Source organism: Sarcophilus harrisii, chromosome 6, assembly GCF_902635505.1.
Source record: "Sarcophilus harrisii chromosome 6, mSarHar1.11, whole genome shotgun sequence".
NCBI lineage: Eukaryota > Metazoa > Chordata > Mammalia > Dasyuromorphia > Dasyuridae > Sarcophilus > Sarcophilus harrisii.
In genome coordinates this window covers 221,412,269-221,438,961 of record NC_045431.1, presented here as the reverse complement: position 1 = coordinate 221,438,961, position 26,693 = coordinate 221,412,269, and the positions used below count along the sequence as shown (strand labels likewise).

At 40.2% G+C, this 26,693-nt stretch overlaps 1 protein-coding gene across 2 annotated transcripts in view; it reads left to right on the top strand.

The window, feature by feature from the left end:
- Positions 1-26,693, top strand: part of PAMR1 (peptidase domain containing associated with muscle regeneration 1) — a 98,850-nt gene that overhangs the window by 38,365 nt on the left and 33,792 nt on the right. For both annotated transcript variants that reach the window (XM_003773693.4, XM_023506333.2), the window contains exons 4-6: positions 11,792-11,906; positions 18,112-18,329; positions 20,252-20,359. In XM_003773693.4, coding sequence (XP_003773741.4) covers positions 11,792-11,906; positions 18,112-18,329; positions 20,252-20,359 — 441 coding nt within the window. The remainder of the gene's footprint in view (positions 1-11,791; positions 11,907-18,111; positions 18,330-20,251; positions 20,360-26,693) is intronic.

The window sequence follows — 26,693 nt, the reverse complement described above, 5'->3', positions numbered from 1 at the left end:
AGAGCACTGGGCAGGGCAAATATCTACTCAGGGGTCCTCAAACTACGGCCCGCAGCTGAGGTTGTTTATCCCCCTCCCCCAGGGCTATGAAGTTTCTTTATTTAAAGGCCCACAAAACAAAGTTTTTGTCTTTACTATAGTCCGGCCCTCCAACAGTCTGAGGGACAGTGAACTGGCCCCCTATTTAAAAAGTTTGAGGACCCCTGATACATTCTACAACTGGGGAACTGGAGTAATAGGGTTAGACCCAGAAGGCACCTAAGAAGTCTGATATTCCAACCCTCTCTGTGACAGATTGGGAAAACAAGAGAAATGAGGTCATGGAAAATATGTAGTGCTGACATTGAATGCAACTCCAGAGGGGGAAACTGAGGACCAGAAACGTTGAGTCACACAGGGAGTCAGTTGGCAGGGCCCACCCAGTGGTTCCAAATCCACAGCTTTTCCCTTTGGGCCGCCTGGTCTCACAGGTGTCCAGGATCACACAGAAGAACGCCAGGTCTTTCTGATTCTCAGACCAGTGATCTTTCTACTATACCAGAGACTGGAAAGGAAAGCTACAGGGAAGCTTGGGGATCTGCTGAGCTACATTTTAATAGATCAGGTACCAGGAGAAACTCTGCCTAATCTCTTTTGATAGTTGCTTGGCTTTAGAGAGACAAAGAGACAGAAAGAGACAGAGAGATTCAGAAAAAGAGACAGGAGAATAAATAGACATGAAGCAGGAGACAGACAAATAGAGAAATAAAGAAAAAGAGAGACAGAAAGAAATGGAGGCAGGGACAGCTAGACAGAGATGGACAGAGACAGTTAGAGAAAGAGATTGAAAGACAGAAGAGAGACACACAGAGAGAAACAGAAAGAGAGATGGGAGAGAGAGAGAGAAAGACAGAGAGACAGAGAGAGAAACACAGAGAGAGAGAGAGAGGAAAGAGAGAGAGAAAGAGAGAGAGAGAGAGAGAGAGAGAGAGAGAGAGAGAGAGAGAGAGAGAGAGAGAGAGAGAGAGAAGGAAAGACTGAAACAGAGAAATGAAAATAGAGAGAGACAGAGATAAGAGAGACAAAGAAATCAGAACCAAAGGTTTTTCCAAATATTCTTAAACACAGCTTTCTTTTCAGTTTTATTTGAATTATTTGCCTTTATGGAATGTTTCCTGGTTCGCTTTTCTTTCCTTGACAAATGGTTTTTCAAGAAGCCCCAATTGGGGGAAGCCCAAACAACAGGGGGGAACATCTATTAAGGGTAAGTTCGATGATTTCCCCACTAGATGGCACGCTGAGCAGTGCTTTCAGAGAGCGGCTGGACAAGTGGCTTGTCCTGTTCTGTTAGTCAGACTAGTGCTATTTTTTCTTCTAGAAAGTAGAAATCAAAATGGAAGAGATGATGTCAAAATTATTTTAATCCTTTTGCAGTCTCAACCCAACAGAAAACTTTTTCTCTCTGTCTCTGTCTCTCTGTCTCTCTCCCTCCTTCCCTCCTTTCCTTTCTTCCTTCCTTCCTCCCTCCTTCCCTTCCTTCCTTCCTTCCTTCCTTCCTTCCTTCCTTCCTTCCTTCCTTCCTTCCTTCCTTCCTTCCTTCCTTCCTTCCTTCCTTCCTTCCTTCCTTCCTTCCTTCCTTCCTCCTTCCTCCTTCCTTCCCTCCCTCCCTCCTTCCTTCCTTCCTTCCCTCCCTTCCTTCTTCCTTCCTTCCTCCCTCCTTCCTTCCCTCCCTCCTTCCTTCCTTGCTTGCTTCCTTCCTTCCTTCTTTCTTTCCTTCCTTTTTCTCTCCCCCTCCCATTCTCCCTCTCTTTTCCCCTTCCTTTTCTTTTCTTTCATCTTCCCTTCTTCCTTTTCAGGATTTCCCCTATCTCACCCAGGTTGAAAGTGCAGTGACCATTTTAATTTCACTACTGATGAGTATGGAAGATTTAACCTGCTCCATTTCTACTCTAGTTCAATTGATCACTCCTTAGGCAGCCTGATGGCTCCAGTTCCTGGGGCTTCCCCACATTAATGTTGGACTTAGAACAGACAGTCAGCATCATGAACTCACTGTAATTCAGAACTCCCAAACTCAAGCAACCCTCCAGCCCTCAGCCCCCATAAAGAATTAAGGAGGGAATGCCCAGTCAGAAAAGTTTTTGATTGGTTATCTTCCTCTTTATTATGAGATCTCCTATGTGGCTCTCCAGAAAAAGTCTTATGTTGCCAGAACATGTGGTGACCTCTCCTCTCCTCTCCTTTCCTCTCCTCTTCTCTCCTCTCCTCTCCCTCTCCTCCTTCTTGTTCTCTTCCTTCCCCTTCCTTCATTCCTTAAAAATTAAATTTTGAGCCAATAAATAAGTTCTAACTGGTCTTTCTTTTTCCGACCTTAGGTAAATCACAACCTTTCTGGCCATTGGTTTTAACATCTCTAAATGAGTGGAACGGACTAGATTATTTTTGAAGTCCCTTGTGACTCACAAGACTAAAACTCACAAAACTTTTGCTAATTTCTAAAATTCTACCATTATTACAAACCTCATTTCTTGGGTCATAAAATTTTCCCCTCTTAAAAGACAAAAGTTTCCAGGAGTTGCACATGAGTTTATAAAACACTTTATGGTTGTTGGCTAAGGAGATTTGGATGATGGTGGAAGAGAATTGTGATGGAGTCAGTGGGGATCTAGGGAATAGGAAGGAGCACTAGAAGAAAGAGAAAGGGGGTCAGAATTCACAAGACAGCAATAATCACTTTGCCCAAATCTAACCCGATTGTTATTGTGGTGGTCATGTTTCTGAGATTCTAATAACCAGGCCATTTTCCATTTGCTCATTTTGGCCTCTCTACTATCACAGCAGATTGCCTCCTGGTGGATTTAGTCGAGTATGTTAATAATACTGAATCATAGCTGCTGTGGTGGGTACTTTATATTCCTAGAAAAAGATGATTACTTCCCTCTTGAACTTCAGATCACCCAGTGTAGCCCAAGAAAATAACATGAGTCAAGTTATGGAATATTTCAATGCCATGTGAAATCCCAGAAAATCCAGGAGGGACAGGAACTGAATTCTAAAGTCAAGTCCATATTTTCCCCTTAAAAATGCTTGGCCTAGAAAAATAAAGAAATATTTCTGATCTAATGGACCTACACTTATTTAACTTAGACCTGATACTGGATATTTTATCTTCCCTAAAAAGAAGAAGACTGGGTGAGAGAGAACAGTAGAATGATATAAAAGACCACACCTCTAGCTTCATGTTGAGCTATTTCTGATTCTCAAGATCCTTCAGGGACCCTCAAGACTCAGAAATCAGCCCAAAAATGATTCAGGGTTTTTGAGGAAAGATTACAGGAGAGATTTGCCCATTGTCCAAGAGATGACTAAAGATCTGGAAGAGGGAATAATGACCAATGTCTAAAAATATTTGCAGAGCTTGAACATGAAGCAGAGGGAAGATTGATATGGCCAACTCCAGGAGTCAGAGCCAAGAATGATGGGAATGAGATGAAGGGGGAGGGAGGAGAGAGAGAGACAGAGAGAGAGAAAGAGAGAGAGAGAGAGAGAGAGAGAGAGAGAGAGAGAGAGAGAGAGAGAGAGAGAGAGAAGGAGAGGAGAGAGACAGAGAGAGATACAGACAGACAGACAGAGAATGAGAATGGAAGAGAGGGAAAGGGAGAGAGAGAGAGAGAGAGAGAGAGAGAGAGAGAGAGAGAGAGAGAGAGAATGGAAGAGAGGGAAAGGGAGAGAGAGAAGAGAGACAAAGAGAGATACAGACAGGCAGACACACACACACACACAGAGAGAGAGAGAGAGAGAGAGAGAGAGAGAGAGAGAGAGAGAAGAGAGGGAGAGATAGAGACAGAAAGAGAGACACACACAGACACGGAAAGAGATGGAGAGACAAGGAGTGGGGAGAGAGGGAGAAAAAGAGAATGAGAGCAACCTTTATTAATGGAACTCAAAGATATTGGTTTGTGGATTGGTGTCCCTCTCTCAGGGAGGTTCAGAAACTCACTGATGGAGTCATTGAAAAGGGGCTCATCTTGCTCCGGGTGCCTATCCTTGGAGCCATGAGGGTCTCCAGTCTCATCTACCTGGGCTTCTGGAGGGGGCTTTCCTCATGAGCTTGAGGAAAAGAAGCAGGAAGCTTGAAATGGATTTTTAAACTGTTTCCTCCACAGTGGACAAAGAGAACAAGACAGGATTCCGTGCACATGGCTACCTAGTTCAGGCAGACATGTATACGGACGCACATACACTGGGCAGACTTGTGTCTGTCTGCACGTGTGAGCACTAGTTCTCATGTGAGTCGTTCATCTCTCTGTGGGAGCAGGCCCGCCGTGTGCACTTGTGAGTGCGTGCTAATGCACATGTATGTTCCTTGTACATGTGTATATATTGCATTGTACGCAGCAGCATGTTGTGCATGGCCCTTTTATCATCATCATCATCATCATAGTCTGTTAGTTCCCCCTTCTTATTTCCCATTTTTATCGATTGTGCCTTCGCAAGGCTCACAACTGTCCTCTTCTTGCCATTCCCACCATCTTTGTTGTGAGCGAATGACAAAGCGTCCGTCAGGTTATATTTTGTGTCGAGCCCTGATGTTCCAGTGGGAAGTCCTTTATTCTTGAAGAGCTCACCTACTAAGTGAGGAAAACAGCATCTAAAAGAAAGTTCAGCAGCTGAGTAAAAGCCTGGAAGCCCCAAGGGCACGGGGAGTGATGGGAGGACAAAGCAGATAGGAGGGTCTGGCGGTAATCTGTCTCCTCAGAGGGAGCAGAACTGTTAATCCCCATCTCACTCAAGCCCTAGTCAAACACCTTAGTTAAGGGAAAAGGGAAAGAGGCCGGACATCCTTCCTTCATCCCCCAGCATCCTACGTGGCTTCTAGGCTGCCCAAGCCACAGAAAGTTAGGAACACTAGGGGGGAGGATGGTGATCAGCTCCTTCCTGGACTATTTCAATAGTCTCCTAATTGATCTCTCTTTCAGTCCATATCTTCAATCCATTTACCACACAACTTCCAAATCGGTATTCCCAAAACACACATTTGATCATATCACTTCCCTGGTCCCCAATTTTCAGAGACTATTCCAGGATAAAATGGAAAATCTTCAGACTGACATGGAAAACCCTAGCACAGTGCCACAATAGAAGACACTTTTAAATGCTGATGGGGTGATTGATAATCTGTTGCCAATCTATTTTTTCAGTCCTATTTCATATTCCTTCTTTTCTTTCATTTCCTTTTCTAGTCAAATAAACCAAGTTTATTTGGGATATGCAATAGTGCATCTCCTACCTCCAAACCTTTGTCCAGATTGTCACTTATATTTTCAGTGAATTCCCTTTTCACCCTTCCCTTGTGGAATCCCTTGCTTCCTCAAAGGAAAGCTTACCCATCACTCCCTCTGCTTACTCCTTCTCTCCTTCTTGACAATAATCTGTGTTACCTGGTATACTCTTAGCATCTATTCATCCAAGTACAATTACCTGCAGTATGACACAAATCTGGATTTGAAGGCAGAAAACCTCATTTTAGGACCTGCTTTTACTATTTACTTGCAAACTGTGAGGCTTTGGTCAGGGTGACCTTTCTGGATTTGTTTTCTGCTTTGTAAAATAGAGTAGAATTTAATGACCCCTAAAGTCACTCCTAACTAAATCTAGGCTCCTTTGTTCAATGCTTTGTTTACTGGATAGAATTCTGGACTTAGATGAAAGACCTGACTTTAAATCCTGCCCCAGGTAACTATTATTATTTCTGCTGCTAATATTCAAAGTCAGTTGGATGATACAGATTATAGAGAAATGGACTTGAAATCAGGAAGCCCTGAATTTAAATCTGACCTCAAATTTTACTAACTGTTGATCCCTAGCCTCATTTCCTCATCTATCATTTGGAAATAATCACAGTATTTAATTCATAGAGTTGTCTTGGAGATAAATGTTTTATTTATAAAATAATATTTCTACATTAAGTATTACAGTAATATTTATCAATTTTATCAATAATATTTATAAAATGATAATATTTGTAAGACTTTGTAAACCTTAAATCATTGTATGATGCTGAGTGTTATCATTATTATTGTTGATATTAATTGTATTTGCTTAGAAGAATATCAACTCCTTGAAAGCAGGGACTTTTTTATTTATAATTTTGTATCATCAGCATCTAGTATAAATTGAATACATCTCAATATCCTAACTCAATTTATATACCTCCTCAAGAATAGGGTTGTTAAGATGGCAGAGTTGGTAATTGCATAAAGTTTAAGCCTTTACTACCAGAGGTTCAAACCCTCTTCTGCTATGCAATAGGTACTTAATAATGATTGGAGAATGGAGTTAAATTGAAAGAATAACTTGTTGTAGTGCACCGAATCAGGTATATTTCCAAGCTGCTGAAATGATCTGAGTTTGAGTTCCAGATGGTGTCTCTATGCCCACGCTAGTTCTGGATTGAATTGGCTGTTTATGCCAATTCATGTGTCTAATGATGAATGCTGTTAAAACCAAAGCAAAAAAAAAAAAAGACCTTGGTCAATATTTGGGTCAGTTGAGTCAAAATGGTTAAATTCAGTAAAGGAGAAAAAAATAATCATTTTTGTTTAAAAATGGCTAAACTGGTTGTGGGTCTAGACAGTCCTGCAGGGAAAATAATGGAGTAGGATTTCTGCAATGATCTGGTATTGAGTTTGCATCTCCCAGAAGTCAGTGTTAAGTCAAGTGCATGGCCCTCTACTGTAAGCCATTTTAACTTGTCTTGGGAAAGGGAGAACATCTCATTAGTAGGCAGATTGTGCTGAACTGACTTAACTATTTGTGGAATCGATAAAGTTTCTATCCAGTTCCCAGTCTTCCTACTGTTCCCTCAGTATTGATTGCTAATCAGGGGTCCTGAACATCTCCCTTGTCATTGTTCCCTTTCCTGTGGTAGCACTGCTTCAGATTAATCCAGTTTTCCCCGACAGAAATAACATGTTCTACTCTCTATTCTTCCAGAGTAGAATAAAAACTCAAGAGCAGACTGCTAAGTTTTAGTCTCTCTCTCTCTCTCTCTCTCTCTCTCTCTCTCTCTCTCTCTCTCTGTGTGTGTGTGTGTGTATGTGTGTGTATTAGAGAGACAAATAGACAGAGGAAGAGGAAGAGTAGAATTGAGCTTTGAATACAGCAGGTGCTTAATAAATGCTTAATGAATAAATCCTTGGATTATTCTCTTTTTAACACTGAATGTTTATAAGACTTACTGGGTTGTAGAATTCAAACTTTGTTTATCTACGTCTTTGTAGAAGATACTCCTGAATGAGAAAAAAAACAAGCAAACCCCAAAACAAGAATCAAAGCTGACTTTTTTATTTTCTTCAAATTCCATCCAGTCTAACTGATTTTCTTTTCTAAAAATTTCTGGGGGTTATGGATTTTTTTTACCCTTTTCTTTTTGAGAAGGAAGATGTAAAAATACTCTGTAGAAGTGTGTTATGTCTCTCTGTCTCCCTTTTTTTCCCACCCAAAGGAAGAGAGAATCAAAATCTTGCTGATTGCCATGGGTGTAAACTTGAGTTGGAATCCTTCCAGCACTCTAGTTGTTTTGGAAAGAGAGGCGGGATGAGCGTTTTTTGATTTGTATCGGGAAAGGAAGATGTTGGGCCATCCCTCTTCCTTGGGACTGGAGGATGTGTGCAGGATGTAAGAGCAAGGGGAATCTGTCCTTCTCACTCCAGAAAGCCTCCCCCCTTTCTAAAGCAAGCGATCATTGGTAAATCTGAGCATGTCCCTCCAAGGCACTTCTCCAAGAGTTCCCTTCAGACTTAGGACCACCTGCTTGGTTGGCCACTGGTACTTCCTTGGCAAGGACACACAGGCTGTTTTCACTGTTCGGCTCTCAACAGAAAGGTGGTTAGTATTCCCTCCCCCTCCATGTTCAGGGCTCCCCAGACTCCTGACCTTTCCCGTCCCTTGAAGAGGGAAGGAGGGGACAAACAGAACTAAAGGAGCCCCGTTGTCCAAAATCAAAATAAAAGGGAAACTCTCTCTGAGTAAATCACCCACCCCCTCCACAAACATACCTCGCAGTCTCCACCGTCCAACACCCTCTTGCATCCAGCCCATTTCCAAGAAGTAGCTTTTGTCCCGGATTGCTTGGAAGCTAACACCGATCCTGGGGCCAGGTCTTTCCTCCCCTTCAGTGTGGGAAGGAGGATTGTGATAGGCTTTGGAATCAAGGCTGCATCTTAATGATATGGGCAGGGTGGTGATATTATGGAAGAAAGAAAGCCAGATTTGAGACAAGAGATCCTAGGTTTGATTGCCCCCACCCCATCCCATACTTCCACTCACCCAGGTTCCTCAGAGTCATTTTCAACTCCACATTCTCCTTCACCTCCCACATCCAATCAGCAGGCACATCTTGGAGTTTCTACTCCCACATCACCTCTCATCTGTTCCCTTTTCTCTATTTCCACGTCCCCTGCCCTAAAACAGGATTTAGTTGGAAGGAACCTCAGTGGCCAACAAGTTCAATATACACTTGAAAGGAATCCCTATGATGGCACAGTTAATAAGAAGCTGTCCAAGATCTGCTTAAACATATCCAGCAGGAAGGATCCACCAACCCATTCTGTTCTTGGACCTGATGTCAAATCTTTATTTGCTTCCTTGCCTCATTCTCTCTTGTTTAGATTTCTACAATGGCCCACTCCTGGATTTGGGGGATACAGGGGATTCTGAAGGATGCAGCCTTATATCTTGAAGGACCAAAGTGGAAAATATTCATAACTCATAGAAAAAAATTAATTAGAGAACACATATCAAAGTTTATTTACCCAAACTCTGATTTTACAAATGAGGAAACTGAGGTCCAGAGAGGCTGAAATCCCCAAGATTACCCAAGGACACAAGTAGAAGCCAGTGGTCTGGCTCTCTTTCCCCACGTCTCTGTTTCTAGTATGTTTGCAAAGACAGTTGGGGATTGTGGACTTGGGCTCTGAGGGAGCTTCCAGTTTCTAAGGGGGCCCAATGTATCCAAGAAGCATTTTTCTTGTTTTGTCCCTCGTGTGGCATCTCATTTTACAAGCTCCACAATAGGCAGGGGAGGAATGATGGATGGGATTTGTCCAGGGAGAGAGAGAGGGAGAAAATGAGTTTTGTTTTTAATGAGGATGTTCACTCAAGCCTATCTGTCCCTTGGGGTGGGAAATCTTACTTCTTCCATGTGTGTAGTGGAAGGGGAGAGAGAGATGGACTGGTTCAGAAAATCCTAAGTGAAACTCACTTCCCTGATTTCATTCTTAAAAAGTTGAAGCACTTTGGAGACCCGAGTTCTAGTCCCTTTTCCATTGACTATTGCATGACATCAAACAAAGCATTTTATTTCTTTGTACCCCAGTTTTCTCTTCTGCAAAACAAGTGATCATGAGAGCAGAAATAGTAGCAATTATATCTTCCTCACAACATTATTGCAAGGGTCAAATGAGGAAACATGGAGAAAGTGTTTCATCAGCCTTAAAGTCACATATAAATGTTAGTTATTTTGAACTAAAAAGGGGCTATGAAATCCAACCCCTTTATTTTATAAATGAGGCACAAAGAGTTTGTGAATCAGTCAATCAATAAGCATTGATTTAGTGCTTATTATAACTCAGGTATTACGCTAAGTTTTGGCAATACAAAAAGAGACAATCTCTGCCCTCAAGGAGCTTCCAGTCTAATAGGGAGACAAACAAGTGTATACAAAGCAAGCTGTATACAGGATAAGTAGAAAATAATTAATAGTGAGAAGGCTCAGAATTAAGAAGAATTGGGAATGACTTCTTGAAGTAGATGGGGCTGAAAGGGAGCCAGGAGAGCCAGCAGGTAGAGATGAAGAAGGAGGACATTCTAGGGATGGGGGACAGAGCCAGAGAGAGAGAATGCCCAGAGATGAGAGATGAAGTGTTTTGGTCGTGGAACAGCCAGGAGGCCAGTATTACTGGATTGGAGATCTGGTAGGATTTATATGGTGGAAGGAAGGTCTAAGAAGACTGGAAAGAGACGAGATGGGGTTAGGTTTGGAGGGCTTTGAATGTTAAGCAAAGGATTTTGCATTTGCTTCTGGAGATATAAGGGAGCAACTGGAGTTTATTGGGTGTCATGGTCGTTAGGACAATCGCTTGGAATGGAGAATGCATTGGAGAGGAGAAAGACACAATGCTGGCAGATCTCTCAGCAATATTCCAGGTGTAAGGTGATGAGGGCTTGCACTATAATGAAGGCAGTGTCAATGGAGAGAAGGGGGACCCTGGCTCCAAGATCTTTCCTAGCTTGAAACTACATGACTCCTCCATTATTGTGTATGACTGTGGGAAAGTCATCTAGCTCCATTTTATGTATGAGTGGTTATGAGCCATAGTTTCATCTGTGATGATGCTCCAGTTCCACTATAATTATTGAATTGGATAGCCTGAATTATCCAGGACAATTTGAGCTTTATGTCTCTGTGGTGGGGATTTGTTTTCCTGTCAGTTTTAGAAAGGTAGTGACTTTCTGCTGTCTGTAACTCCAGCCACCAGATTGTGTCTGGCTGGGCACTTGTAGGATTTTTTTTAACCTGCAGGGCATGCTGGTAAATTGTCCACCATTCATGATACCAGTCCCCAAATGTGTGATCTTGGACAAGTCATATACCCCTTTTTGGCAGAAGCAAAATCTGAGACTCTGAGAGTGGTTATTATGGAAATGATCTTGCTGTTGACTATACATTGTTGTCGAGAAGCAGAGATTTCTGGGTTTAGGCCACAGAGGCTCCTAAGTGTCCACAGAAGGCATCTTGTTCATGCTGCTCATGCTGCTCTCTATCCTGACTGCTTGTCAGAGAATCTGATAAGATTGTTGCTTTGGTATGGATGGACCTAAATGCTCTCTGAAGGCCCTTCCAAACATGAGAAGGAAATTAAACACACTTAAAACATACCAACCACTACAAATATTAGCTCATTTAAGACTCCTAACACCTCTGGGAAATAGGTACTATTATTCTCATTTTATAATTGAAGAAACTGAGGAAACATACGTTAAGTAGTTTGCCCAAGGTCGCATAGCTAGTAATTATCTGGGATAGGAATTGAACCTAAGTTTTCATGATTCTAAACCTAACACTGTCTTTTTTTGTGGGTGGGTATCTGTCTTTATCTATCTCTCTGTCTCACTCTCTCTGTCTGTCTCTGTCTCTCTTGCTCTCTCTCAGTGTGTCTCTATCTTTATCTCTGTCTTTACTGTGTAACCTAGATGCCTCTAGACAAAACATGGTAAAAATAAAAAAGGCAATGGATTTGAGGTCCAGATCTGCCACTTAGTAGCTGGGTGAGCTCTTCATCTCACTAAATCTTAATTAATTCCCTTCTCTGTAAAGTGAGAGGCTAAATTATCTCTAAGATTCTAGCTTCAAATCCTAGGATCTCATTTACCAGCTCTATTACTTTGGACAAGTCATTCATCTCTTAACCTCACCAAGTCTTAATTAGTTCCCTTATCTGTAAAGTGAGAAGTTAAATTATCTTTAAAATTCTAGCTTCAAATCTTAGGATCTCATTTACCAGCTCTAACTATGAGTTTGGACAAGTCATTTATCCCCACTTTGCAGATGGGGAAATTGAGGCTCAGAGAGGTCCATAATGTTTGCACTGCTTACCTCTCAGCGATATTGCAAAGAAAGAACTTTTTAAGCACAAAGTATTATACAAATATGAATTGTGATGATCTTTCTTCTCTCCCTCATTCTACTCTACTTTCCTAACTTGCCTGTGGCTCATCACCTTACTTAATTTCTACTCTCTCTTTCCAGGGTGCGGTCAAGTCCTGCGGGTGCCGAAAGGCCAGATTCTACTAGAAAGTTATCCCCTGAATGCTCACTGTGAGTGGACCATTCATGCTAAGCCTGGGTTCATCATCCAGCTAAGGTACGCAGTCAAGGGCAAATTTCTGAAGCCCAGAGATCTACAGAAGTAATTGCTGGCTAAGGAGAAGGAAACAGGGGGTTTGAACCTGGTGACCTCTGGGAAAGGGCCGTTCCCACCAGGATCTTAATAACTACTGAGATAATATGTATTGAACCCTCCTTTCATTCCCTGTGATTTTATGGCTGCAACTCGCCTTGATATCATCCTCTGACTTCAGTAATTTTAGCCTCTCTTGTGCTAAAACAGACCTTTTGGAGGATTTTCTCACTCACTCTACTCCATCCCCAAATCTGAGAATCTGCAAGTATAGTAACTCTCAATAGAGAGAGGCTTTCTACCTGTGAACGTGCAGTTTGTAATAATAATTCTTTTATTAAAGAAGGAAAGAAACAAAGTGGAAATTAAAGAAGGAGCCACTATTGATGATGATTGCAATACTGTCATAAAAATAGTTGACATTGAAGGTTTGCAAAGCATTTTACCTACAGTATTTAGCTTTTTTTCTTAATGCACAAGGCAAGTGCTATTACTATACAGAGGAGCACACCGAGGCTTGGAAAAAGAGCTTGATTTGCTTAAGTCATGTAGTTAACAGGTATATGAGACACTATTTAAACCCAGGACTTCATGGTGCCAGGTCCAATATTCTATCAATAAATAATACAAGAAATAATAATAATAGCTAGAATTTATATAGTACTTAAAGGTTTGCAAAGTGTTTTGTCAAAATTGTTTAATTGCTAGGTGCTATCCTTATTCTTATTTTGCGGAATAGGAAACTGAGTTGGGTAGAGGTTAAGTGTCCTGTCCAAGATCACATAACTAGTAAGGGTCCGAGGATGGATTCGAACTTGTTTTCCTGACTCCAAATCCACTGCACCACCTACTTGTCACTATATCATGCTCTCCAATGTCATAGTTCTGGGTAAGAGGGCTCACCTGGAAGACATCATGCTTCGCCAGTCTTGTCTCAGCCTCATGTTCCTTTAACAAGGAAAGATGAATGGGGATTAATGGGGGAGGGAAGTTCATATCTTTATTTCCATGTCTCTGTCTTTTCTCTTTCTCTTTTTTTCTCCTCTCTTTCCCTCTCCCTCCCTCCTTCTCTCTTTTTCTCTGTTTATCTTTCTGTCTCTTTTTCTCTGTGTGTGTCTCTTTCTGTCTCTATTTATGTCTATCTCTTTCTCTTTGTCTGTCTCTCCCTATATATGTGCATGTGTATCTCTCTGTTTCTATCTCTCTTTTTCTTTCCTTCCTTTCCTTCCTCCTGCCCTCTTTGTCTTTCTCAGTCTTTCTGTTTCTGTATCTCGCTATCTCTGTCTCTGTCTTTTTTCTCTCTCTGTCTTTTTTTGTGGGTAAGTATCTGTCTTTCTCTCACTGTCTTTTTCTCTCTCTGTCTTTTTTTGTGGGTGGGTATCTGTCTTTATCTCTCTAAGTCTCTCTGTCTCTGTGTCTATCTATCTCTTTCTCTCTCTCGGTGTGAGTGTCTCTATCTTTTTCTGTCTCTGTCTTTCTTTCCCTTCCTTCCTTCCTTCCTTCCTTCTTTTCTGTTGGTGTCTCTCTGCCATCTCTGTTCCCTTGGCATTCCTCATGGCCTCCTTCTGAAATCTTTGCCCACTTTAAAGTCTGGATCCCATGATCCTACTTCACTTGCTCGATCATCATCCTGGAACTACTTGGCTTATGTATGTACTGTACACTGTACTGAGCTGTTCTGGGAGTGGCAAGTTAGGTTAGGGAACAGAGAGAAGGATGGATATGAAGGAGGGAGCTGGCTCAAGCTTCCCTACTGGGCCTAGATGCCAGAGTCTGAATTTGCTAGATGACAGTGAGGGCAGATGTTAAAAACTGCACAGCAATGTATCACCAACTGGAGAGATCAAGCCAAATGGACCCAGTTGGGTCCTGTAGCACCGTTTCTCTGACATCTGAGAAGCCCAGGACTTGTGATTCCAAGTTCTTTGCTCCTTTCATTGTAATACAGTGTGCAATCTTATCCTATGAAAATATGGTATCAACATTTATAACATAGTCAAATAAATCTAAGCATTTATTAAGTGCTGACTATTTGTACTATGCTAAGTCCTGAGGAAGACAGGTAGCTATTGCCTTCATTGGGTAAAGTAGGCCGTGGTCTCAGATTCAGGGACTGGAGCTGTGGAGACATTGACTCCTGATGGCTAAAGAACAAGGGCAGAAGCGGCTTAATTCTGTCTCCTTTTAGAGAGCTAGAATGCCCATGCTTGCAAAACAAAGGTAGCAATGTTGTATGTGTGTGTGTGCATACGCACATGCGTATAAGTGTGCAGCTGAGAGAGCACTGCTCTATCTTCATTAATGACTGTAATATTGCCAGCCTTTGCCAAAAGCAAATCAATCTCCCCCTGGCTGTACATCCTCTGGGAACCCAGCACAGCAAGCCTTGGTTGATACATTCATCCTGGGGTTCCTCCGCTATTTATCTTCTTCCTGGAATCTTCACCTCCATTTTTTTTTTGTTCTGTAATATATGGCGTCTCCTCTCCCAGGCTGCTGGCACATCACAGGGAGGCTGGGGTGGAATGGCCCAGGGCTCCATTCTTTTCAATCCTGATAGCTTCTCCATATACCTCTTCAGTCTCATTTTGCTTTTGTAGATCTGAGTCTCCAAATCCCATGAGGAGCAGATGGGGGCATTCTCACTGAGTAAGAAGGCAGCTGTCTCAGAAGGATTTCGGTTTCATTTCTAAATTAAACAAAAGGGATGGAGCCTTTATCAGAGAGGACCTTTAGGTGCTGGCTGTTAGCCAAGATTGGGGGGGTTTTGGTTGTGTGTGTTTTTGCTTTTAAGCCATGGCTCTCCCTCCCCTCCTCCTGCCCAAGTACTGTGTGGCTTGCTTCCTGTCCCTCTTTGTTTATGTGGCCAGCCACATCGCAACCATTGCTACGAATCTCTCACATCCTTGGTATTCTGTTTGGTTTTCTATGAAAAAATATAACTAGAGTTGTGGTCAACTGCGATTTGCTAGTTTAATACAGTCAAAAAAAGCAAGAAATGCTACGTATAATAACGAATAGAGGTTAGTGGTCTGGTTGAGATAAGACTTCAGGATTCTAGTGCTCTGATATTCAGTAGCTATGTGTGAGAATTGGTGTCACTAAAATTGGGGATGAGATTCATGTTTGTGAAATACTACTTTCTTCTCTTACACATTGTGTTCAGGAAAGCACTTTATACACCATAAGTGATGGGAGTTGCCATGTTGGATGATGTAGGTGATGAGAGCTGATCTTTATGTAATACTCTATGTGCCTTCTCTCATTTTATCCTCACAAAAATAATGAGATCTTAGTATCACAGGCATCCTTCTCTCTCTCTCTCTCTCTCTCTCTCTCTCTCTCTCTCTCTCTGTCTCTCTCTGTCTCTCTGTCTCTCTGTCTCTCTCTCTTTCAACCAAATAAAGAACTTGAAGCTCAGTTCTTATCCATGGTGACATATCCATGACCACACAACTAACAAGTATTAGTTCAGGATTTAAACCCAAGTCTTTTTGATGTCAAGTTTAGCTCTCAACTCTCTATATTATTCAGCCTCTCTAAAATGCCTGTACTATGAGATATGAGGGAAAAAGCTCCAGTTTTAGAATTAGGAATTGAACTTAGATCTTCTGATTTTCATACTTATTTGCTGTGTGTAACTCTGAGCTAGTCACTCAAATTTTATGAGTCTTAGTTTTCTCATTTCCCATAAACCTTTAAATGTTAAAAAACAACAATTATTTTTATGATCATTATTATTGGTCCAGAGCTGTGATTCATTGATATAGGGCACACCCAGTGAGGAATTGTCTCAATCAATAATAAAAGCTATTATTTACATAGTTCTTGGAGGTTTTCTGAGCATGTTGCACATTTGTATCTTATTGTTTAGGTGATGAATGTATGTATGTGTCAATGTATATCTATGTCAAGGTAGTGGTGGTAGGAATGTGCATGCAGGACTTTGTGCAATTATTGTAGGTTCCAGGTGAGTTTGGTAAGGACCAAAAGCTGTCTGATTTATAAGAATGGGTAAGAGGAAGACTGTGAAAAAAGAGTATGACAGTATTTGTTGACCTTGGCCATGGAGTTTTCTGATCCATTAGAGGATGGTAGAAATTATAAAGAATTTATATATATATATATATATATATATATATATAATTCCTAATATATATATATACTATTCCCAGTACTGTGATGTACAGAATTTTCCTATTTGAAAGGTAAAAGAACACTATGTTTTGAGGATCAAGAGGTCCAGGATTATAGACTGGACACTATCACTAGATAATTGTTTGCTGATTCTTTGCCTTCTCTTCACCTTAGATTCCTCCTCAGTAAACATGAGGAGGTTAAATGAGTTCTAGGATTACACTAAGCTCTAGGATCTTGCATGTTTTTTATCTCCTGTGGCAGACACATTTACATACAGAACTAACACTCTGCCTTCCATATGGTGACTCTGATTTACTCTGTTTCTTAAGTATATGTAGAAGCCTTGAATGGAGAACATTGAAAGTTTCCATCTTTATATTTGTCAACCTCCCAATTATGGAGTTCCTGTCTCCTGTCTTTTTGCCACTCTCATGTGGCTGCTTCATCTTTATGTAGTTGTGAGATAAATGTCTTCTTTCTAGACATATCCATTCCCATTAGCCAAAGACAGGCCCCTAGTGCTGTGCATAGAAGCTGGGCTTTCACTAATGGCTCCCAATGTCTCTTCCCACTCTGTGATTTTTTGATTGTCTGAGAAGGATGGAAAGAAGCCTGGATTTTGAGTCAGAAAATGTGGGTCTGTGCTCAGACTCTATTAATCAACATCCTTGTGCTCATGTTCCCTCTCTTTTCCTAAGTTTCCTCATTTATGAGATGAAAGGATTGAGGCAACAATATTAGTGCCGTAAGAATGCTAGATTTGGAGTAGAAAACTCAGCTCTAAATTCTGGTTCTGACACTTAAGAATGACCTTGAATAAGCTATTTTTAACTTTTTGAACTTCAGCTTTACCAAATTCAAAATGAAGAAGTTGACTAGATTCAAAAGTGTCAAACACCCGGCCAGCATCTGAACTAGATTAAAATGAAATTTTTAATAAAATTTAATAAAAGGAAATTTTTAACAAAATAAATACAAATACAATTATGTTTATTTGTTTCAGTCATATCTGATCCTTCACAACTCCATTTTGTATTTTCTTGGCAAATGTGTTGGTCTGCCATTTCCTTCTCCAGCTCATTTGACAGGTTAGGAAACAGAGATAAATAGGATTAAGTGATTTGCCCACAAGTAGTAAGTATCTGAAGACATATTTAAAAGAAGGAAGAGTCTTCTTGACTTCAAGTCTGACATTCTATCTCCTGCACCTGCCCTACAAATACAACATCACATCATATATAATATAATAGAACATAACATCATATATAATATATATATAATTATATAGCTACATATGTTATATATACATATGTGTATACATATCATATATATATATATAATTTGTATAACATATAACTATATCTATGATACATAGATGATAGATTAGATAGATAGATGGTAGAGAGAGAGAGATAATGTTGACAAGTGTTTTTCCAAGCTGATTTTACTGCCTATAGGGAGCCTTATGTATAGTTTACTGGTTCTGTTTCTCTTTGAAATTGATGCCACTGGTCTAGATAACCCTTAAAATACCTTAATACTTCATCTCCTGTTTTTGTATTAAACACTCCCCCCCTCACTTCCATCTTTTAAAATTTCCTTTAAGATTCAGTTCAAATGCTACTTTCATGAAAGATTTCCTAATCTCCCTAACTACTAATACTCTCCTACTTCTTGGGGAATTTATTTTGTCAATTAATTATATTGTTATTATTATATTGTATTGTATTTTATAATGTTTTTATTTTGCCTTTATTATGTGTGTTTTTATACACATATATGTTGTCTCCTCAAAAGACTATTTTTGAGAGTGGAGACTGTTTTTGGTTTTGAATCCCAAGGGACTAGAATAATGCCTTGTCCATGATAGGGACTGAACCTGTATTTGTCAATGGATAAATTTGTTCCCATGATTATTTAATCTTGAAGACTCACTTCCACCTCTCAATCTTATGAGCTTATGAACTCCCTGCTCCCATTCAATGTTGCCTCCAGTGTCATCTTCTCCCCTTCCCGTCTCTGCTTCCAGATTTGTTATGTTAAGCCTGGAATTTGACTACATGTGCCAGTATGACTATGTGGAGGTCCGGGATGGGGACAACAGTGACAGCAGAATAATCAAACGCTTCTGTGGGAATGAGCGGCCAGCCCCCATCCAAAGCACCGGATCCTCCCTCCACATCCTCTTTCAGTCAGATGGCTCTAAGAACTTTGATGGGTTCCATGCCATCTTTGAAGAGATCACAGGTAAAGTGAATTAAAATGAATGTGGCCTTTTATAGTTGTGCCCCAGACAAATCTCCCCCTGAGTGCCTTCCTTCCCTCCTGTCAGCCTCATTAAAACTTCTCATGCTGTGTTGTCAACAGCAACCTAAATAGTCACCAAAAATGGTGGCTGAGCTCATCAGTGAGAGAGAAAAGCTCCCCAAGAATCAATGTTGATTGATCCCACCATTAGCATTGGTTTCAAATAAGTCCCACCTAGGATCTCATACTCTTGGGTCACTTTGTTAAGCTTTCACAAGCAGTGTATTCAGTAAAAGGGAGAGGGGATAGCAGAGAGACTTCCTCTTCCTCTCCTCTATTCCTGTTTCACCATTCCCCAACGCCTGGATCGGTCAAAGGAGCTAGGGGTATTTAACCTTGAGCATTGTCAGTCAGTCAACCAGCATTTATTAGGTACTTATTATGTGCCAGACACTGTGCTAAGGATGTCAGGGAAATAAAGAAAGGCAAACATAATCTCTGCCCTCAAGAAGCCCAGATTCTAATGGGGGTGACAGTGTGCATACATAAAATTGTATGTGTGAGATAGAATCAGTGTGACTGGGAAATAATCTCAAATGAAAGGCATTAACATGGGCAGGGGGTAAGAGTATGAAGTCAGAAAGGCTCCCTGCAGAAAGTGGGATTGGAGTGGAGTCTTAAAGAAAGCCAGAAAAGTCCAGGGGCAGGGGCAAGTGGGGAGAACATTCAAGACAGATTTAGGGGTTCCATGGAAGTTGAAGGGGACCTCACTGTCTATCTATTCTGTGAGGAACCAAACAAGGATCCTTTGGACAGTGTAATTAGCCAGTGGTCATCCATGTTTGGGTGAAGACATCCCATGAGGCAGGGTCAACTACCGCCAGAGGCAGCCTGGTTTACTTTTTGCTCTCATCTTTTCTTGCTCCTGGTTCAGCTTCCTGGGTCAAGATGATTATATTCCACCTTCTTCAAAAAATTTTTTTCAATTCCCTTAATTCTAACCTTCCCTCTGTTGATTATCTCCATTCCATTATCTATCTGTCTGTCTGTCTATCTGTTTATCCATCTATCTATCTATCCATCTATATATTTACCTATACATCTATATATCTATCCATCTATGTACATAGCTGTTTATATGTTATCTCCCCGTTAGACTGTGAGTTCCTTAAGAGCAGGAGAAATCTCTTGCTTTTCTTTGTAGTTTCAGCACTTTGCACAGTCCCTGGCACATAGTAGGTGTTTTAATAAATGTTTATTGACTGGTGGACTTAATATAGTCCCTCTTAGTTGTATCATTAACAAAATCTGAGAGACAAAGTTTTGCCACATGTTTACTATTAAAAGGATGATCATTTGACCATCTCTCTCTTAGATCAAAGATCCTTCAAAATGATGGGCTCATAGTTTATATGTCCTTGGAAGAGGATGTATCCCCAAGGGTAGAAATCAACTCTTATTGGTTAACAATTAATACAAGATTGAATATTATAATGAGGAACTGGGTTATATTTCAATGAGAGACTTAAGATATGTGTCTTAGATAACCTAAATATTGGTCAAAGAGATTTATCCATTTCCACATCACTTTTCTGACAAAAGGAAGGACCCCCATTTTCACAGACCTATCTGAGCAGGCACCCGTTAGCTTTTAGAATTTCTCTTATTGTCTGATTAGATCTTGGTGTGGATAAGTCTTTACCTAAGATATTGATATTGACTGATTTCTGAATGAAGAAATGGAAAAGGGGGAAAACCTTTGAATCAATATGATTATTAATTATTAATAATTAGTTATTAATACGAGAGAAAAATAATCATTTCTCTCACAGCTCTCACATCCTGTGAATCTAAGACATTTTCAAAGATCCACACTTTGCCCACATATAAGCACTAACTCTTTCTTGTCTTTTGGCTTATAGCTTGCTCTTCATCGCCATGTTTCCATGATGGCACGTGCCTCCTTGACAAAGCTGGCGCCTATCGGTGTGCCTGCCTGGCAGGCTACACTGGGAAGCACTGTGAAAGTCGTGAGTATGGCTTTCAGAATCAAGTTGTCCAACATTCCATCTTTGAGCAAGGGTGTCACAGGGGTGGCAAAGTTTGACAAAAGGGACCTGGGTATTCTTAGATCCTGATCTCATGGTGTTCTAATAGTAAGTGGTACATGGGAAAGCTAAGTAATAGATAGAGCACTGAGCTTGGAATCAGGAAGACTCATTTTCCTGAGCTCAAATCTGGCCTCAGACACTTACTAGCTGTGTGACCCTGGGCAAGTCAATTAATCCTATTTGCCTCAGTTCCCTCATCTGTAAAGAAAATTGGAGAAGGAAACACTGAAACAAACAAACTCCAAAATAAGATCAGAAGGAGTTGGACATGATTGAAATGACTTAATAAGAGCACTGCTTTGAAGTCACAGGACTTGGATTCAAATCTCAACTCTAATGCTTTCTACCTGTGTGATCTTGGGGAAATAATTAACTTTTCCTATGCCTCAATTTTCTCATAAAATCATAGAGTTTGTCTAAAGAATTTCTGAGATCCCTTCCACCTCTAATTATAAGTACCTCAAAGATAATTGACTTTAAGCTTATCATTATTCCAAATTATAAACTTATTTTTATTCTAAATTAAATTTGTAGCTGGTGAAATCAAAGTAAGAGATTAACTGGCATTGACTAAATATGATTTACCATATTGTGTCGAGTATAGGGGAAAGGAAAAACAAATCCCTATACTACCCTCAATATTATATATATTCTATATAATAAAAGAACATTGGTCAGTAGATAAGCCATGGGATGGTTAATTGAAATGAGGGCAGTTGACATAGGACTAAACCCCAGGCAGAGCTGACCAACATCCTTCCATTTCAACCTTACAGCCCTCTCCATGCACCTGCTGCCTGCCTCATAGCCTGGCTCCTCTATTGAACCAAGAGAGTTCTCTGGCTGACCCCGAGTTACTGAGAATGGCTGTTGTTTCATGGTTAACGCCTGCCTGCAAAAGTCAAAGAACTGAAACAAAAGGGTGAAATTCCACCCTACCAAATGCCCCCACTCCCAGGCTGCCTGCTGTTTTTAATTCTCCCTCCAGAAAACTAGAAAAGTCTTCTTCCTTTCTGGTAAAACATTGGGCTGTGGATTGTGGAAGATTCAAGCTAGCTTTTTCTATATAGAAAAACTAGATTTTCCCAACTATTTTCCCCTTTAATCCTTTGAAAAGGATGCTGCTTAGTACAGTACAGAACTGCAAAGCTTATCTCCCTGGCATTAGTATAGTGACATCTTATAAAAGTTAGCAAAAGAGACAGCTAGCTTAATGGGTGGAGACATGGTCTCAGAATCAACTACTAGTTATGTGACCTTGGACAATTTAATCTCTCAATGGCCCCAGGTAACTTCCTTGTACTCTAAGTTGCAGAAGAGGGTTAGGTCTGCATTAGTGAAGGAATACCTGACCGGGATCCACCTCCATCAATAAAATGATAGGTCTAGCGCAAAATAAATTTCACATTTTAGGAGACACATTAATAATCTGGGGGTTATTTAAGGCAGGGATTCTTTTAAAAATTATTTTATATTCCAAATTCTCTCCTTTCCTCATTTCCCTTCCCCTCCCCAGTTGAGAAGGCAAGAAATAAGATGTCTGTTATATGAATGAAGTCATGGACAAGGGTTCTTAACCTATTGTGTGTGTGTGTGTGTGTGTGTGCGTGCGTGCGTGTGTGTGTGTGTGTGTGTAATGGACCTCTTTATCAGTTCTGAAATGCCTGGGGACTCTTCAGAATGGAACTTTTAAATGCATAAAATAAAATATGTATGATTACAAAAGAATCCAATTATAGTGAAATAATTGTCAAAAGATTAAAAACAAGTACTAGATGCCAGATTAAGAACCCCTGATCTAGAGGAATATGAGCCCTTGAGAGACTGCAATATAGGGATTGGACTGAGAGGATGTTTATCTTAGAGAAGAGAAGACTCAGGGGAGACAGGATAGCTAAAGGGTATCACATGGAAAAGGGCTTATATTTAATTTTCTTGGCCCTAGGGGGAAGGAACAAATGGGCAAATGTTTCAGAGAGATAGATTTAGCCTTGATAGAAGGACAAACTTTCCTGCTATTAGAATTGTCATACAAAAGCAGAATCCATTGTTTTGGGTGGTAATGAGCTTCTCATCACTGGTGATTTTTAAGCAAAGATTGAATGACTATAAAATTCAGTCATATATACATACATACATTTATTTTTATGTATGGGACAATTGTTTGAGTCTTGAGATGGTCCCTTCCAAGTTAAAAGACCTGGAGGTTCTGAATCAGTTGGTACCATGGATAGAGCCCATTACAGAACAGAATTACTTACAACTGGTTAATCTTGAGTCACCTTCAAAGACCATTTATTAGGGTCCTTAGCAAATCCCCTCGAGGTCCCTCACTCGAACGTGTTCCATACAGCATTCTAGAGGACTTCTTAAGTTCCTTCTCCCTTTCATTCTTTAAACCCATGGAAAAAATGTCAAAATATTGTGTTCCTCTGAGCCAGCAGTTGGTGATACTGATGCCTGCGAAAATTTCAGTTCTCTTAGTGGCTTTTAAGGAGGAAATGAGGGTAGACAAGAATCCATGCTTAAATAACCATCTTGTATTTTTCTGAGACTTTGGGGTCAAAGCAAACATGTGGCACAAATCTATGTAATAAAGAAAAACAAAATGCTTTTCATTTTCATTTTGTTCTGAGATTTTATACATAAAATGTTTTTTGAAGGCCCATGGGAACAGATTCTGAACTTTTATAAGTAAAATCTGCATTTATCCTCCTTCACACCTGGATTTAAAAGAGAAATAGGGAGATAACATTATTGCCAATCACTTACATATATTATCACTTTTAAAAGTGTTGTGATGCATAGGGTGCTGCAGGACTCTGAGTTCAAATCCTTCCCTAGACATTTACAAGAAGTATGACCCTAAGGATGAGAATGTTTCCCAGGGTCACCTGAAGTTACATATGAATACTAGAAGTGAAGATTTTCCCAGTTATCCAATATAGCAAAACTGAGATTCAAATCTTTATTTTATTCTCCTAAGTTCAGTGCTTTCCCTATTATGCCATAGACTGTGAGGTTGTTTTTGGTTTTTGTTAGGTTTTTTTTTTTTTTTTTTTTGGCAAGGTAATTGGGATTTGGCAAGGTAATTGCCCAGGGTCACATAGCTAGTAAGTATCAAGTCCTCCTGATTCCAAGGCCAGTTCTCTACCCACTGAGCTACCTTGCTGCTCCATCCTCTGAGGTTCTTGAGAGCACAGAATGCTTCCCCACCTTCTTTTCATATCTCCAGCGCTTAGTATAGTGCTTGGCTTGTAGTAAGTGTTTAATAAATGCAGTGTTAGTCAAGTGAAGATGTCACATGTAGAATAAGATCATAAACTTAGAGATAAAAGGACCTCTCATTTTACAGATGAGAAAACAGAAGTGGAAAAGTGGGGTTGAGTAATTTGCCCAGAGTCACATAGATATAATAAGCTTCAGTGAAACATGAAATCCCAGAGCCAGTGCTCATTCCCTTGTGCCAGTGTTTCAATGGATTCCTCATCCTGCTTCCTGTCTCTGTTCTCCAGTCTACCGCCCACGAAATCACTAAATTGTTATTACTAAAGCATAGAGTGGCCCCATGTCACTGCCCCTCTGGTCTTCCCCACACCCCTAAAATTGTCACCATCTTCCCATTGCCTCTAGGCTTAACTCCAAGCTCTTTGCTCTGGCATTTACTTTTGCTTATGTCTCCCTAGTATCAAACACAGGGCTTTGCATGTAGTATGTACTTTACAAAGGTTTATTGAATTAAATGTTGGAGTGAAGGTAGGTGCTGTGTCTCATCTCAAGAGCCAAAATGGCTCTGGAGAAGCTGACCCCAAAATTGTGAACATGTCATTTATTGATAATTTAAAAGAACAGGATTCAAATGCCCTGGCTATGGGTTAACTTGTTCAGCCAAACATGTGATACAAGACCAGTTTCATAGTTTGCTGCTCCCAAATATTTGAAAAGTTTCATTGCATAGGTGGTGGAAAAAAATGAAATTATTTCCTTTTAATAACCAAAATATTATAAAAGCAAGCATATCATATCTTAATAAGCAATTTTCAAATCAGTGGATAGAAATGAAAACCTGGAGAAGTCAGTTAACCTCTATCTACCTCAATTATTTCAATTATAAAATGAGACTAATAATAGCACCCACCACACAGAGTTGTGAAGATCTAATAAAATAATATCTATAAAGTGTGTGGGACACAGTAGGTACTTAATAAGTCTTTGTTTCTTTCCTGCCTTCAACAAACATTTATTAAGTGCCTATTGTGTGCAAAGCAGAAAAGAGACAGCTGTCCTCAAAGCCAAGGACTCCTGCCTCTGATTCATACCATTTGTATGTTTGTGAACAAGAAACTTAATTCCTGGAGTCGGGAAACTCTCTAAGATTATATTGCACAAGAAGATGTTGACCTGTATGAATTGTTTCACTTATTTGGATCCCACTTTATTGGCCTGACTGATCTCCTGTGTCCTTCAGCTATAATTTATGATTCCATGTCAATAAACACACAGGAGATGCAATTGATGCCATCAAATTGGCTTTGGATCCAAAGTATTCAGGCTAGGTTTCTTTTCTAGAAGATTCAGATTTCTCCTGGATCACCTCTAGAAAACTCAGAGAGGAAACATCAAAGGTAAAATCTCTAAACAATATCTCCATGATAGAGCTAAGAATAGTACTTATTTCATGGGTAGTTGTGAGAATCAAATGGGATGATGAATGTAAAGTGCTTTTCAAAACAGAAAGAACTATATAAATGTTAGCTATTGGTTCTGATTTATTGACATTTATTCAAGAGGTAAAAAATATTGTTTCCAAAGAATCCCTGTCCATAATCTTTTCCCTATTTGGTTTGTAAAATCTTATAATGCTCAGGAAAAACTTCCTTGACCAAAGTAAGAAAGGTAGGATGCCCAAAGGTCTTAAAGTGGAGGTTGGATAATTATTCATCAAGTTTATTATAGAAAGGATTTCTTTTGAGGGGTTGGCTTAGGGGTGTTGACTGAGATCACTCTGAACTCTATAAAGGTTCATGATTCTGCAAAAATCCATTAAGAGTGAACCTCCATTTGACAGATAAAGAAATTGAGACCCAGAAAGACAAAGAAGACTCAATGGCAAAATCCAGAATTAAACTGAGGATCCCATATTCCCTATGTAATTGCCATGTCCTATCAGACACAATGCTTTCAGTCATGATTCACATCTTTGTTCAGCCAACTAAATACATGTGATAAACTAAAATCTATCTTGTTCCATTAGCCACTTCCCTAAAATGGTGACCTGTTTCCAGATTTAGGCAGTGTCAGTTATGATCAGTAGGATTTTAAATGACAGCTACCGTTCCCCTCCTTTTTTCCACAACTATTTATTTCTCTTTTGATAAGTCGTTTTCACTATGTGTCAATGTAATGATTTTTGGAGAAAGGCCAATATTTTGAAACTAGCATTCATTTTTGGTTACCTACAAAATGTGTCTTTTTAGAAAGATCCCTCCTGGTCTAAGAAGAGTTTTCTTTTTGTTTTTCTTTCTTGAAGAATATAGTCTTTGAAGTCCATGGGAGAGAAAGTTGAGGGTAATCTAATACTCATTTCAGCCCTAGATGCTGGAAAGATTGTGGGTACATACTTTTGGAATCCCTGAGTTAGGTACTGTCCCCAATTTCTTTTACTACCAGTAGTTTTCTCATAACAACAATAACAAAAAACATCCCTGCTTTCTCAAGAGTGTTTTAATACCAGTTAGAGTGGGGTCATACTGGAGCACAGAGTTGGACCTTTTCAGCTCTCTCTCCTGCCAGTCTCTTTCCACTCAAGCAAAGTCCCCTTGCCCCCTTCCCCCAATCACCAGCTATCCTGGCCCACCATGTAAGGGAATAGGGGGCCCTTTCTCCTCTGAAGTTCAGTTTCCTGTTTCCTTTGTATGGGACAAGAAAACAAAAAAAAAATGGAGTTCTCAAGTAAATGGTTGGAATCTTGTTTTGAAAGTTTGGGGTGAAAAGGATGCATTACTCTGCTCCAATTTCCATGTTTCCTTTGTTTGCCTGGCCCAGTTGATGACCGTGTTTTGCTCTGCATCCTAATGAAGATCAATTCAACGGGACTAAATCTGGGGGCACAATGCTTCCACTTCAGTCTCTGATGCTTTTTTTACAAATCCAAGAGACTTCTACCAATTAAGGCAAAATGGCGGTTCTGGACTCATTTGGTTCCCAGACCATCTAAAGGTTTCCCAGTGGACTCACCCAAAAGTGAGAAAGA